We start from the raw sequence: 15,553 nt of genomic DNA on the forward strand, positions 1-15,553 counted from the left end.
AACCCGACCCGCTATAAAATTTTTTTTTGTAACCCAACCCAACCCACCAAGCCTTAAAAACCGACCCAACCCGGCGGGTCGGGTTGGGTTGGGTCGGGTTTGGTGGGTCGGTGGGTTTTTTGCACACCCCTACTCAACCCATTTATGACTCACTCAAATCCACCCAATTGCCACCCTAGTTTGAGGCAAATTAGGTGGAATAATAAGTGTGGGTCAAATTTGCAAGTTCCATGAACAACTTTATGCATGGCAAAATGTGAAGCTAGCCTAGCCCAAAAATACCAAATTAGTAGAAGTAAAACTCTTTGTTTAGATTTACATTCTTGTACTAGTAAAGTAAGATTTACACCCAATTGCCACCCTAGTTTGAGGCAAATTGGGTGGAATAATAAGTGTGGGTCAAATTTGCAAGTTGCATGAACAACTTTATGCATGGCAAAATGTGAAGCTAGCCTAGCCCAAAAATACCTAATTAGTAGAAGTAAAACTCTTTGTTTAGATTTACATTGTAGACTAAACAAATGTGTATAATGTACTATTCATTTTACTAGTACAATGTAAACCTAAAATTACCTTAGCCTAAGGGAAATATCTATAAGAATTTAGAGAAAGAATTTTGCATCAAATAATACCATGTAAACGGTATCAAAGTCTAATAAATGAGAGACATGTGTACAAAAATAACTATCCACTAACAAATGAAATGTGCAGTAAATAGTTATTTTTATACATTTGTCTCTCCCTTGTTGAATTTTGATACTGGTATTATTTAATTCAAAGTACTTCTTCAAGAATTTGAGATCAACCATGCTTATTGAACACCAAACCTCTAATTTTAACTTCAAAGAGCTATGTGGGCCTACAAAATCAGTAGTAGACTTTAAACCAAGTCCAGCCCATAGCCCGGAAAGAAAAATCCCTTATCTTTTTGCCTAGTTTTGTTATCTGAGCTAAAAAGATAGGAAACCCAAACCCATTCAGAAACGGAAAAAGAAAATTCTCTTCTCATTCGGCCAACTTTTGTTAGATTAGTGTGTAACCCTTTATATATACATGGGTACATTTAAAAATAATAACAATTTTATATATATAAAAAAGAGGATTCTCCTATTTGAACTAGACTTTTTATGTGGTTCAAAAATACTCTCATTAATGAAGGGCAACTTCCCTTAGAAATAAAGTCATAAATGTCAAATAACAAATTTCATTTTGAATTAAAAAAAAAAAAAAACTCCTAAAATTTAGAATATTTTTTTTCCTTTACGTTCATTTTTTTGTTCCATAAAATTCAGCATTTTTTTTTCCTTTTTCATCCCAATAAAATTAAAACACTCTGATTTAAAAAATAAAAAACTAAGAAAACTCCTAAAATATAGTGTTCTTTCTCCTCACATTCATCTTATTTTTCATACCCAAACTTTTTTTTTTTTTTTTTTTTTTGAGAAAGTCCCAAACTTTTCTTTATATCACACATTCAAAAAAGAAATAATAGTTACTACTTACCTCTAAAGTTTATCCTATTTATTTGTTTGAAAAATAAAAAGATATATTTCCAAATTATAATAGATACAAATTATTAACCTTTACCCAAAAAATAGAAAAGTCTCTGAGCACGCACAACGCGTGTGCTTAGAGGCTAGTATATGTGTGTGTGTGTATATATATATATATATATATATATGAGTTCAAGTTACACCTGGTGTAACTTCACAAAAATTACACATCTTTTTAATAGTAGGTCTTCATTTACATCTAATGGTGAAAAACAAACAAATGTCATGTCATCAATATTTTGTCTAAAAATTAATGAGTTATTTGCCCGCACATTAGTTCCTCTAACTACAACGTTCTCTCTCATATTTTATCCCTGTAAACCTTCCGGTTTAGAAACCTTATAGATGTGGTGGCAATGCCAATGAGCAATTTTTTACTACAGTAGAACATGAGTGATTTCTTTATCTCACTTCAACCCCAATCTAGCTCTTCCTCACAATCATCTTTCTACTGAAGAGATAAGATTTATACCGGAGAAAACATAAAAGAAATTATGAGCCCAATTCAAGAAAGATAGCCTCCTCCTTTCGTCATCAGTCATTCTTTGTTATTGTTAGTTAAAATGTATTAGATGCTTCTAAGAATCTTGCAGTGACCCACCACTTCAATGTTCTCTTTATATTAATATTCTCCTCTACCAGTCCACCTAAATAAATTTCCCTCCCCCCTTTTTTTTCTCCATTTCTATTTCTTTTCTTACATCCTTCGTCAAAACCCAAAACCATATATGTCCATTTTCATTTTGATCTTCTAGTTCCAGATCTAATCTTCATTTTTTTTTTTTTTTTTTTTTTGTATTGTATTGGTAGCGCCATGGGTAGCTTGCTGGTTAGATTTCAAATCCACCAAACTAAGAAAAAGAAAATGAACAGACTAAATAAAAACTAAAATTAACAGTGTCCAAAAATTTTCAAAACTCAATATTTTCTAACCCTGCTCGCTTCTTTGACCATACACGAATTTTAACTTGAAAATTGAAGGGATTTATACCATCGAATCAGTATGGGAGGAGAGGGGAAAATGATTAATTACCGTGAGGCATTAAGGGCCTATTTGGTTGTGTTGTTTAAACAACACAACACATATTTCCACAACACTTTTTCAACACACGTATTTTCACAACACTTAAACAATATTACTAAAACAACATTACCAAACAGACCCTAAATATGAGAAATTTGAGTAAAAGTAGCTAATTTGGGAAATTAATACTCTACATTAATGATATGAGAGGGTGTTTTTCTCACCCTTAGATTTAGTAAGAATCTATGGTGTGTGTGTGTGTGTGTGTGTGTGATTTAGAATTTAATTAGATCTAAATTATTCAATTTTTACACCCAATAATTTACTTGCCACAAAAATTTAAAAATAGATGGGATATATGGCATAAAATTTAACCCCAATTAAAATTCAATTTAGAATATTATTGAATTTAGACTCTTTGACTTTTGCACCTAATAATTCACTTGACACACAAACTTAAAAATTAAATGAGACACGTGATGCAAAATTAGACTTCAATTTAGAATTTAATTGGATTCTCTCTTGGCTATATGTATATATAAAAGTTGAAATTAAACTTGGTGTAAGAATTACAACTTGCACATTTTTTAAGCCATGAAATTTTAAAATATGTAATGGTTTCTCATTTTATATATACTAATATGTAATCCATGCTAACGCACGGAAACAATCAACAATAGTGATGATAAGGTGATATTACCTAGGTAAGTGAAATAATCATCTTGGCTTCTATAATGGCTGTTATTATGCCTGGCACCCAAATTAAAAAAAAATTAAAATGACACTCAACTCAAGATTAAACTACTATTAAAACTAATTTGAATAATATTCTTTCAACTATATTTATATTAGTTTCGTTGATAAAATTGTTGATAAAATTCATTGAGAAAAAGAAAGGCAATTAGCACTGTGTTTGCAGGTTTGAGTGTTGAAATATTTATATTAGTTTCATTGATAAGATTCATTGAGAAAAAGAAAGGTAATTAGCACTGTGTTTGTAGGTTGGAGAGAGAGAGAGAGAGAGAGAGAGAGAGAATGTTGTTATAACATTGTTTGTGTTTAAGGAACAAGTTGAACAGTTTTGAAATATTTTAGACCTAGTTGGCATTAGCCCAAACCTCAAGTAATTTAGTGAAATTTACCCTTAAATAAATAAAAGAAACATGTATACATCTTATACATCTTATATGTTGTGCATGACTAAAGAAACATGATATACATCTTATATAGACTAGAGCTAAGTCTTACCCTACTATGTGATACTTATGTCCTTTACATTGAATTTGTGACTGATAAACAAACTACAGGTCAATGGCAACATTATAGCCAAGAGTAGTCATTTGAAAAGACTTTGCTATACAAATATGCTTATCCCTACGTTGAGTTGAGCTGAAAAAGTATTAGATCTACAAAAGAATTGTTAGAGCTAAAAAAAATATGACCAAAGATAACTGAATGCGCAGCATGAGGAAGGAGAATGATTGTAGAAGATTAATAGTCTTTTAAGTTTTGTAACGGTTATATCAACGTATATGAAAGGTTGGAGAGAAAATAAAAAATTGTCTACTCATATGCTAATTAAAATGGAGAGAGAGAGAGAGAGATGGAGAGGAAGAAAAACAAGTTTTTATTCATATGCTAATTAGAAAGGAAAATGAAGGAGAAATAATCAAAATTAACATGTTGAATTTTCAGCATCGCGTGAATTTGGCCGGATCGACACAACAGCAGTAATTTTATATTTTTTAAATGGTAAACGAATGTGACTAATGATCATAAAATAAAGAAAATTAGTGATAAGAATTAATATAATGTCAAATGCATGGTTAAACAACAAATATATATATATATATATATAAATCTTCTTTCTAAATATATATATAAATCTTTTTTTGAGTAAAAAAAAAATATATATATATATATATATATATATAAATATATATAAACCAAACTTAGGTAATTTGTCAATTTGTCTCACTTATCAAAACTCTATGAGCGTCAAGCCAACAGGGGGCTTGACTTTTCAAAAATCCTTCATTCCTATCATAATTTAGGTAAAATAAATAAATTTGGATATAAATTTAAATAATGCCCCCTTAGATTTTTACTAAAAACATGTTATGCATTTATATAGTTGACTAATGCATTTTTTGTTCCTTCAATTACTCTTACTAGTATGTAACATGTGCTTACGCACAGGAATGATGAATTGTAGTGATGCTATTAATGCTAGTTTAGGTTATTAAATATATAGGACATTAGTTTGACCAAGACAATTGGAGATACTAAAATGATTTTTCCTTAGAATTTTAATAATATTGGTTACACCAAGTTTCTCATTACATTGCTGTATATAATTTTGAAAATTACTATTGAATATTACATATACAATATCAATTCACTATCATTGTTCGTGAAATTCTACTAAATACAACACAAAATAAAAGAATAAATTGGCTCAATGGTATCTCCTAAATTGAATGAGGATAGGTGCATGAGATCATTTAGCTCAATTACAATTTATTACATTCAAGATCTTCATACATAAAATATCTAAATAGAAACTGTATAAAAAATATACTCATTAGTCCAGGAAAAAAATAACAATAATCTAAACAATTTAATTTGTATGAAAAACTAACAAAGGCAAAACCTAATTTTGATTCTAATCATATTGTGGGGTCATGGGCCCAGATCATACAATTAGGTTTTGGGCTTAAGGCCCAAGCCGAGGATAAGGGGCCGTCCGAGGATGGGCAAGTATAGCCAAGGAAATCCATGTTGTGGATAAGGAAGACAATATTGAATATAATGGCCTAGGAGTTTGCGCCGAGGATGAATTCGTCCTCGGCTAGCCAAGGTCGAGGTCCGTAAAGGATGCCTGCCATCTAGAGGTGTGATCCATGAAATTTTGGAAATATGGATAAGCATTGCAGGAACAAAAGACAGAGAAGAATCACAAAATATCTTGGAAAAAGCTGCTGTCACCGCATTGAATGCACCCCAGCTAACTCCCTAGCCACATTAATGAGAAAGTGACCTCTGCACAGTATTATTGCAGCCTTACAACCACCCCAGAAGACTTTTAGAGGGGGCTGATGGGACAAGTATCAGCATAAACCATCAACTATCCACGTGTAGGGTAGAGATGAAGGAAGATTTGTAGTATAAATAAGAGTAAAGTCCCCAGAGATCAGGAGGAGGAAAAGGTAAAGAGAAAGTACTGTAGTAATCTCAACAACTCCTACAACCATTATCATCAAATATATACTAGAACAGAGCTTCTCAGATTGTGCCGAGGACAAACTTTCTTGTACAAACTTGGTTTGTTTCTGTTTGATTGTCTTGGAAACTTATTATAACTGTTATCTCATTCACTAAAGCCTAACTCTTTGACCTACTCTCTACAAATTTATTGTACCGGGCTCACTGGTCCAAGATCCAATACATCTTGGGTTTGGGCTACAAAAACGTGTCCCTACAATTGGCACCGTCTGTGGGAAGAGCTTGTGCGTTAGCGAATGCAACGGTTAATCATGGTGGGATCAAGCTCCTATCAGCAAAAGTCTCTCGAAAAGACCATTTTGGCAGTGGTGCAAGCTACACGAAAGCTTCCCTATTATTTCCAAGAACACACCGTCGTTGTCATAACTCAGCTTCCGCTTAGGTCTACATTTCGAAGTACGGATTACGCGGGAAGGATTGCTAAACGGAGCGCAGTTCTAGGGGCTTCTGACGTCAAGTATGTGCCCCGTGCGCTTGTCAAGGGGCTAATTCTCGTGGGTCTAACAGCCCAGTTCGTTGAATTCCCTTAAGAGAAAGAAGCCGAGGGCCAAACCAGAACCTTTTAAAGTGGTTAAACAGAACCTTAGCTATGTCGAGTCCTCGGACCTCCTGCTTTGAGGAAATTAACACGCACCAGAATTTTTTGAAGCGGTTAAACAGAACTTTAGCTACGTCGGGTCCTCGAACCTCCTGCTTTGGGGAAATTAACACGCACCAGAATCTTTTGAAGTGATTAAACAGAAACTTAGCTATGTCGGGTCCTCGGACCTCAGACTTTGGGGAAATTAAAGCACACTAACGACTTTCTAAATGACTAAGTGCTAGACAGAACCAAGGTCTTGTATGATCCTCAGACTCAAACCTATGGGAAAACTAGTTACTTCAAAGAAGAACCTAAGTACTAGACAGAACCAAGATCTTGCATGGTCCTCGGACTCAAACCTATAGGGAAACTAGCTACTCAAAGAAGAACCTAAGTACTAGACAGAACCAAGGTCTTGCACGGTTCTCAGACTCAAACCTATGGGGAAACTAGTTACTTCAAAGAAGAATATAAGTACCAAATAGAACCAAAGTCTTGCATGGTCCTCGGACTCAAACCTATAGGGAAACTAGCTACTCAAAGAAGAACCTAAGTACTAGACAGAACCAAGGTCTTGCACGGTTCTCAGACTCAAACCTATGGGGAAACTAGTTACTTCAAAGAAGAATATAAGTACCAAATAGAACCAAAGTCTTGCATGGTCCTCGGACTCAAACCTATAGGGAAACTAGCTACTCAAAGAAGAACCTAAGTACTAGACAGAACCAAGGTCTTGCACGGTTCTCAGACTCAAACCTATGGGGAAACTAGTTACTTCAAAGAAGAATATAAGTACCAAATAGAACCAAAGTCTTGCATGGCCCTCAGACTCAAACCTATGGGGAAACTAGTTACTTCAAAGAAGAACCTAAGTACTAGACAGAACCAAGGTCTTGCATGGTCCTCGGACTCAAACCTATGGAGAAACTAGCTACTCAAAGAAGAACCTAAGTACTAGACAGAACCAAGGTTTTGCATGATTCTCAGACTCAAACCTATGGGGAAACTAGTTACTTCAAAAAAGAATATAAGTACTAGATAGAACCAAGGTCTTGCATGGTCCTCAGACTCAAACTTATGGGGAAACTAACTACTCCAAGAAGAACCTAAGTACTAGACAGAACCAAGGTCTTGCATGGTCCTCGGACTCAAACTTATGGGGAAACTAGTTACTTCAAAGAAGAATATAGGTACTAGACAGAACCAAGATCTTGTATGGTCCTTGAAATCAAACCTATGGGGAAACTAGTTACTTCAAAGAAGAATATAAGTACTAGACAGAATCAAGATCTTGCATGGTCCTCGGACTCAAACCTATGGGAAAATTAGCTACTTCAAGAAGAATCTAAGTACTAGACAGAACCAAGGTCTTGCATGGTCCTCAGACTCAAACCTATAAGGAAACTAGTTACTTCAAAGAAGAATATAAGTACTAGACAGAACCAAGATCTTGCATGGTCCTCAGACTCAAACCTATAAGGAAACTAGTTACTTCAAAGAAGAATATAAGTACTAGACAGAACCAAGGTCTTGCGTGGTCTTCAGACTCAAACCTATGGGGAAACTAGTTACTTCAAAGAAGAACCTTAGTTATGTCGGGTCCCTCAGACCTCCTGCTAAGAAGAACCTTAGCTATGTCGAATCCCCTTTGATCTCCTGCTAAGCGTTATACAGAACCTTAGCTATGTCGGGTTCCTCAGACCTCTTGCTAAGAAGAACCTTAGCTATGTCGGGTCCCTCGGATCTCCTGCTAAGCATTATACAGAGCCTTAGCTATGTCGAGTCCCTCAGACCTCCTGCTAAGAAGAACCTTAGCTATGTCGGGTCCCTCAGACCTCCTGCTAAGAAGAGCCTTAGCTATGTCGAGTCCCTCAGACCCCCTGCTGAGAAGAACCTTAGCTATGTCGAGTCCCTCAAACCTCTTGCTAAGAAGAGCCTTAGCTATGTCGGATCCCTCAGACCTCCTGCTAAGAAGAACCTTAGTGATGTCGGATTCCCTCGAATCTCCTACTAAGCGTTATACAGACCCTTAGCTATGTTGGGTCCCTCAGACCTCCTGCTAAGAAGAACCTTAGCTATGTTAGATCCCCTTGGATCTCCTACTAAGCGTTATACAGAGCCTTAGCTACGTCAGGTCCCTCAGACCTCTTACTAAGAAGAACCTTAACTATGTCGGGTCCCTCAAACCTCCTGCTAAGAAGCGCCTTAGCTATGTCGGGTCCCTCAGACCTCCTGCTAAGAAGAACCTTAGCTATGTCGGATCCCCTCGGATCTCCTACTAAGCGTTATACAGAGCCTTAGCTATGTCGGGTCCCTCAGACCTCCTGCTAAGAAGAACCTTAGTTATGTCGGGTCTCTCAGACCTCTTGCTAAGAAGAACCTTAGCTATGTCGGATCCCCTTGGATCTCCTGCTAAGCATTATATAGAGCCTTAGCTATGTTGGGTCCCTCAGACCTCTTGCTAAGAAGAACCTTAGCTATGTCGGGTCCCTCAGAGCTCCTACAAAGAAGAACCTTAGCTATGTTAGGTCCCTCGAATCTCCTGTTAAGCGTTATATAGAGCCTTAGCTATGTTGGGTCCCTTAGACCTCCTGCTAAGAAGAACCTTAACTATATCGGGTCCCTCAGACCTTCTGCTAAGAAGAGCCTCAGCTATGTCGGATCCCTTTGGATCTCCTACTAAGCATTATACAGAGCCTTAACTATGTCGGGTCCTTCAGACCTCCTGCTAAGAAGAGCCTTAGCTATGTCGGGTCCCTCAGACCTCCTACTAAGAAGAACCTTGGGTATGTTGGGTCCCTCGGACCTCCTGCTAAGTGTTAAGCAGAACCTTAGCCATGCATGAGTCCTCGGACCACATGCTTTGGGAAAATTAACACACATGACATCTTTCTATAAGTGTCAAGACAGACCCAAAATTATAACCAACTCCTCAGATTGGTAGCTCTAAATGGAGCAATTTATAGTACAAATATGGGGCGCATGAAACGGCACTCCCCCGGGTGTAAATCAAAGAATCAAAGCAAAATTAACTCTTAAGAATTCAAAACCCCACCTTTTTCCTCGGATGAGAGAAAAAAAACAGAGTTTTGAGAGGCTATTGTGGGGTCATGGGCCCAGATCATACAATTGGGTTTTGGGCTTAAGGCCCAAGCCGAGGATAAGGGGCCATCCGAGGATGGGTAAGTATAGCCAAGGAAACTAATGCTGTGGATAAGGAAGACAATATTGAACATAATGGCTTAGGAGTTTGCGTCGTGGATGAATTCGTCCTCGGCTAGCCAAGGCCGAGGTCCATAAAGAATGTCTGCCATCAAGAGGTGCAATCCATGAAATTCTGGAAATATGGATAAGCATTGCAAGAACAAAAGATAGAAAAGAATCACAAAATATCTTGAGAAAAGCTGAATGCACTCCAGCTAACTCCCTGGCCACATTAATGAGAAAGTGACCTCTGCACAGTATTATTGCAGCCTTACAATCATCCCAGAAGACTTCCAGAGGGGGCTGATGGGACAAGTATCAGCATAAACCATCAACTATCCACGTGTAGGGTAGAGATGAAGGAAGATTTGTAGTATAAATAAGAGTAGAGTCCCCAGAGATCAGGAGGAGGAAAAGGGAAAGAGAAAGTACTGTAGCAATCTCAACAACTCCTGTAACCATTATCATCCAATATATACTAGATCCAATATATACTAGAACAGAGCTCCTCAGATTGTGCCGAGGACAAACTTTCTTGTACAAACTTGGTTCGTTTCTGTTTGATTGTCTTAGAAACTCATTATAACTGTTATCCCATTCACTAAAGCCTAGCTCTTTGACCCACTCTCTACAAATTTATTGTACTGAACTCATTGGTCCAAGATCCCATACATCTTGGGCTTGAGCTGCAAAAACATGTCCCTACACAAATTTATATATATATATATATATATATATATATATATTATTACCTAGGTTATTTATATTGGACCTTTTGTTTTCTACACTAAATTAACTCATTTGGGACAAAAATTTAAAAAAATTAGATTAGATGGGAAACGTGGCACAAAAATAAGATCTAATTGAAGGGTTTAGCTTACCTTCAATACTTTTTTAACTGGAATCTATTTTTGTTTTAATGAAAAACTGTCACATCACACACTAACTAAATAAAAGTTAGAGATAAAAACTCACTACCACTTGCCAATGTGTATTTAAAACAAAAGGATACTTCCAATTAAAAAAGTATTGGAGGTAAGCCAAACTCCTAATTGAAATCTAATTTTTACACTAAATTAACTTACTTGGCACAAAAATTTAAAAGTTTAGACTAGATGAGACACATGATGAAAAATTAGACTTTAATTAAATTCCAATTTAAAATCTAATTGAACTTAGACTCTTTTGACTTTTTCACCTAATAATTGGCTTAACACAAAAATTTAAAAATTAGATGAGACATGTATCGTAAAATTAGATTTCAATTTAGAATTTAATTGAATTTTTTTTTATTTTTCTAAATATATATTTTCTATATATATATATATATATATATATACACACACATATGAGTTTTAAAATAAATAAATAAATAATAAAAAAAATAAAAAATAAAAAAACCTAGAAAAAGCCTGATCTGAATCTCATTCGTGATACCATTAGCCTTTGTAATCAAATGATCTCTGTTCTTTTGAAATATATAGTGTTAATTAGTTTAGAAAACAAAAAGGATTAATTAATTTCATGCTCAATGAAAAAAAAAAATTATAGGATCAAAATAAAATTAATCAAAATTTGGATTTGAGCCATGTTCCAATTTTTGACATGGGTAATTTTCAAAAAAAAAAAAAAAAAAAAAAAAAAAAAAAAAAAATTGACATGGGTAACCCCAGTTTGAGTAATAATATCACACTCTATTCAATTCAGCTAGACTCTACTTTTTGCCTTTAATATCATTTGATCATCGTTTTGCGAAGCAAATGGGAAGCTAACTTAGTCCGAAAATACCTAGTGCAAATATCCACGTAACACTCATGGACTCTCCCAAATAAAAAAAATAAAAAATAAATAATAAACAATCTATATGTGTCACACTCACACTCTTTCTCCCCAAATTTTTTCCACCAAAAGTTTTAGCGCACACAAAAAAAGCAAAAATGCATATTTACTAAAGAAGTAAATTAAAAAAAAAAGAAAAAGAAAAAGAAAAAAGAAGTAAATTAAAGAGGTGGAAGAAAGAGAGTTTCCCACCATCTTAGCCGTTGGTGAGAAGTGTAAAGGGGGTGGCAAAAAGAGAGCCATGCCATTATAGAAAATCGTTTTACAAAATGAGTATCCAAATTTACCTAACCCTCATCTCCTTCTCCCTTAAATCGGCCCCACCTCTCTTTCTCTCTCACACCCCTCTCTTGCTCTCTTTAAAACCAAACAAAACACCATCTCTTCTCTTATAAAGCTTTGTTAGTTTACTTGCTTGTCTTTTTAGTCAGGAAGTGTTTAGCTAAGGTTTTAAGCCAACCATTTTAAACAGCACAACTTCTAGTTTCTTACCCTTTCTTTTTTCTTTTCTTTTTTTGTTTCCTCTGCAAATATTCCACATTTCTTGGAAAATGATGGAGGCTTTGTTCCTCAATTCTTCCTCAGTTGCACCGATTAAACTCTTAAGAATACCCGAAAAGCGTGACCGGTGCTTCTTGAGGAGGAAGAGTGTGGTGTATTGCCAAGAGAGCGGTAATCTGGTAAAGCCTAGTGGGATTTCTTCGGTTTTTACCGAGAGAGCTGCATTAGTGAGCACGGATCATAGTGCAGCTTTGAGAGATGCAGGTAGCTTGATTTTGTCCCCAAATGGGAATAGCCAGACTGAGATTGCAGTGAAGGATTTGATGCCATATGGAGGACCAACCACCTCTTTGGTAGAGATGCATGATGGTATTGGAATTGTCAAATTTCTTAGAGGGAAGGGGTTTCTTATCACTGGCGGAACTGGATTTCTAGCTAAAGGTATATATGTTTTAAGGCATTTTCCATGAAATTTGTTTATGCGTATTAAGTTTTTTTTGGTCATCGATTGATAATAACATGTGTTTTCTTCTGTTCAAAAAAATCAGTTCTTATTGAGAAGATTTTAAGGACAGAGCCCGATGTTGGTAAAATTTTTCTTTTGATAAAGGCAAAAAACAAGGAATCAGCAGTGCAAAGATTGAAAAGTGAAGTACGTTCTTTATAATGCCCTCTGATAAAGGTTCATTTTTTTAATGATCAATTTGATAAATTTCATTTTGTTGTGTTTCAGATCATAAATGCTGAGCTTTTCAAGTGTCTCCGACAAACCCACGGAAAATCCTACCAATCCTTCATGTTGAGCAAGATAGTTCCTGTGGTTGGGAATATCTGTGAATCTAATCTTGGCTTCGATGAAGATTCAGCAGATTTTATTGCAAAAGAAGTCGACGTAATTGTAAATTCTGCAGCTAATACAGCGTTTGATGAAAGGTTATGACCTTTCTTTATTAGAAGTTCATGTTTATCAGTAACCTTGTAATTTTTCAATTTATGTTATTATAGAAATTTTAAATCATGGTACTGCATGCAGATATGACGTTGCTATAGATATCAACACAAGAGGACCTTGCCACCTGATGGGCTTTGCAAAGAAGTGCAAGAAACTAAAGCTCTTCTTGCAAGTATCAACAGGTAAGTTAAAATATTCAGCCAAATAAAAAAAGAAAAAAAAAATGAAAGGCATATATGGGACTAGAATGATTTTTAAGGGTCTATTTGGAGCACATATCTTATTTTGTGTTAAGCATATATTCATTTCTTCATATACAGCTTATGTTAATGGTCAAAGACAAGGACAAATTATGGAAAGGCCATTCAGTGTTGGTGATACTATAGCAAGGGAACTTTCAGAAATTTCATCAAGACCCTTCCCTGCATTGGACATCGAAGGTGAAATAAAGTTGGCTTCAGATTTCATGGAAGCTTCTGAAGTCAAGTCAGTGGCTCAAAAGCTGAAAGAGTTGGGTCTAGAAAGGTGATGAGTTACTTCTCTCTTCTTTGCTCTTTAGTACTTTTTCTTTTTCTAAGGAGGAAAGAGAAATAAATTTAGTGCAAAATTAATACTTCACTTTTTGGATTTCTAATATGAAGATAGTTGTTAATTTATCAGGGCCAAAAGATATGGATGGCAAGATACTTATGTGTTCACAAAGGCTATGGGAGAAATGATGATCGACAAATTGAGAGGAGAAATACCAGTTGTTATTATTCGACCTAGCGTAATTGAGAGCACTTGCAAAGAGCCATTCCCTGGATGGATGGAAGGAAATAGGTACTTATCTCCTATTCAGAATCTGTATTTACCTATAGAATGCAAAAAGTAATTGGCTCTGATACAAGCTATCTCACAGGATGATGGATCCTATAGTGTTATACTATGGAAAAGGGCAGCTCACAGGTTTCTTAGTTGACCCAAATGGAGTACTCGATGTAGTAAGTAAAGATTTTGTATCTTTTTTGGGAAAATGTGAATGGTTGTATTATTAAACTAGAAGATATGAATTTGTTGTGATTTTGGCTCGGCTGCCTGGTTCATTATAGTCAGGGAAAAGAGGTTAACAGACGTGTGAAGCATAAAGTTTACGAGTTCAATTCATTTCATGTAACTAGTAATTATGGTCATTAACAAGTTGTTCCCTTGACATGAATGCTTGCAGGTCCCAGCAGACATGGTTGTTAATGCAACCCTGGCAGCCATAGCAAAGCATGGAGTGGCCCAAAAACCAGACATCAATGTATACCAGATTGCTTCATCTGTTGTAAATCCACTAGTTTTCAATGACCTGGCGAAACTGCTTTATGAATACTACAATTCATCTCCGTGCATGGACTCAAAGGGTAGGCCAATCAAAGTTCCATCTATGAAGCTATTTAGTTCCATGGAAGAATTCTCCACTCACCTATGGGGAGATGCTATTCGGCGAAGTGGGTTGACAACTATACCCCCTTCAAAAGGGAAATTGTCTCAGAAACTCGAAACTATCTGCAGAAAATCAGTAGAACAAGCGAAGTACCTAGCAAACATATACGAGCCATACACATTCTATGGTGGAAGGTAAGTAACTAGTGATAGCGCACTGTGACTTTTACATGACATTAAAGTCAATCAAACACATTTTTAACTAGAAAGTCAAGGAGCACATATCATGTGGAAAAAAAAAAATGGTTTAGTACACTTCTAACTATATAACAACTGCGAAACAGGTTTGATAATAGCAATACTCAAAGATTGATGGAAAGCATGTCCGAAGAAGAGAAGAAAAAATTTGGGTTTGATGTGTGCGGCATAGATTGGAGAGATTATATCACGAATGTCCATATTCCAGGTCTATGGAGGCATGTCATGAAGGGAAGAGGAATGTGTAGCTAAACACCACTCATCTTGTTATACATGTAATCACAAGTCAAGTCCTGAAACCAGTTGGTTTAAAGACAATGTCACTTCAGTTTCTTCCTTTAGATTGCCTTAACTTCTTGGTGTACTTATTTATATTTAAGCTTCTATATATAATCAATGCCGGTTTCTTTTTCCAGTTCTGTAATTCTGCATGCATTATGTATTATTTGGGTCATTAATATACGTCTGTTTTTGTTTTTGTTTTTGTTTTTTTTGGTATCTGTCTATATATTTATTCTTGACTAAATTGCAATTTACACCCTTAAATTTTAGAGTAATTAATTTTGACTTTATCCCTTAAAAGTTTTAAAATTTTCATCCATACCCCTAACGTTATGTATCATTCGGATTTAAGTCCTGATCCACTCAATGGTACATGTGATGGAGAATGATCTGAAAGTAATAGGTGAAAATTTGGTTGTTTCTAAACACTAACTAAAATTGGTGAAAATGAGGAAAAACTCTCAATAACTTGATTCTTGCTGCTAATGAGATGAGATGTGATTTATGACACAACAAAACTTTCAATGGCCTGATGGGATACGTGTTTATCATGGAAGGAATTTTACAAAATAAAAATTACAAATTGTATTACAATACAACAAATTATCACAAAATTTTCCAAATAGTTGAGTTTCAAATCTTTCATATGTGAAAACAAAATT

At 35.4% G+C, this 15,553-nt stretch overlaps 1 protein-coding gene across 1 annotated transcript; it reads left to right on the plus strand.

Annotated features, from left to right (window-relative positions):
• The first annotated feature begins 11,804 nt into the window (after positions 1–11,804).
• Positions 11,805–15,028, plus strand: LOC115952488 (fatty acyl-CoA reductase 2). The gene is made up of 9 exons (XM_031069669.1): positions 11,805–12,430; positions 12,538–12,641; positions 12,723–12,922; positions 13,023–13,123; positions 13,262–13,466; positions 13,602–13,763; positions 13,843–13,924; positions 14,149–14,546; positions 14,696–15,028. The coding sequence occupies exons 1-9, from the start codon at positions 12,040–12,042 to the stop codon at positions 14,859–14,861; spliced, it is 1,809 nt and encodes a 602-aa protein (XP_030925529.1). The 5' UTR covers positions 11,805–12,039; the 3' UTR covers positions 14,862–15,028.
• The last annotated feature ends 525 nt before the right edge of the window (positions 15,029–15,553 follow it).

Source organism: Quercus lobata, chromosome 7, assembly GCF_001633185.2.
Source record: "Quercus lobata isolate SW786 chromosome 7, ValleyOak3.0 Primary Assembly, whole genome shotgun sequence".
Lineage (NCBI taxonomy): Eukaryota > Viridiplantae > Streptophyta > Magnoliopsida > Fagales > Fagaceae > Quercus > Quercus lobata.

Coding starts and splice junctions, on each gene's coding strand:
- LOC115952488 (XM_031069669.1), top strand. CDS start 12,040: ATGATGGAGGCTTTGTTCCTCAATTCTTCCTCAGTTGCACCGATTAAA. Junction 12,431..12,537: donor AACTGGATTTCTAGCTAAAG/GTATATATGTTT, acceptor CAAAAAAATCAG/TTCTTATTGAGAAGATTTTA. Junction 13,925..14,148: donor CAAATGGAGTACTCGATGTA/GTAAGTAAAGAT, acceptor GAATGCTTGCAG/GTCCCAGCAGACATGGTTGT.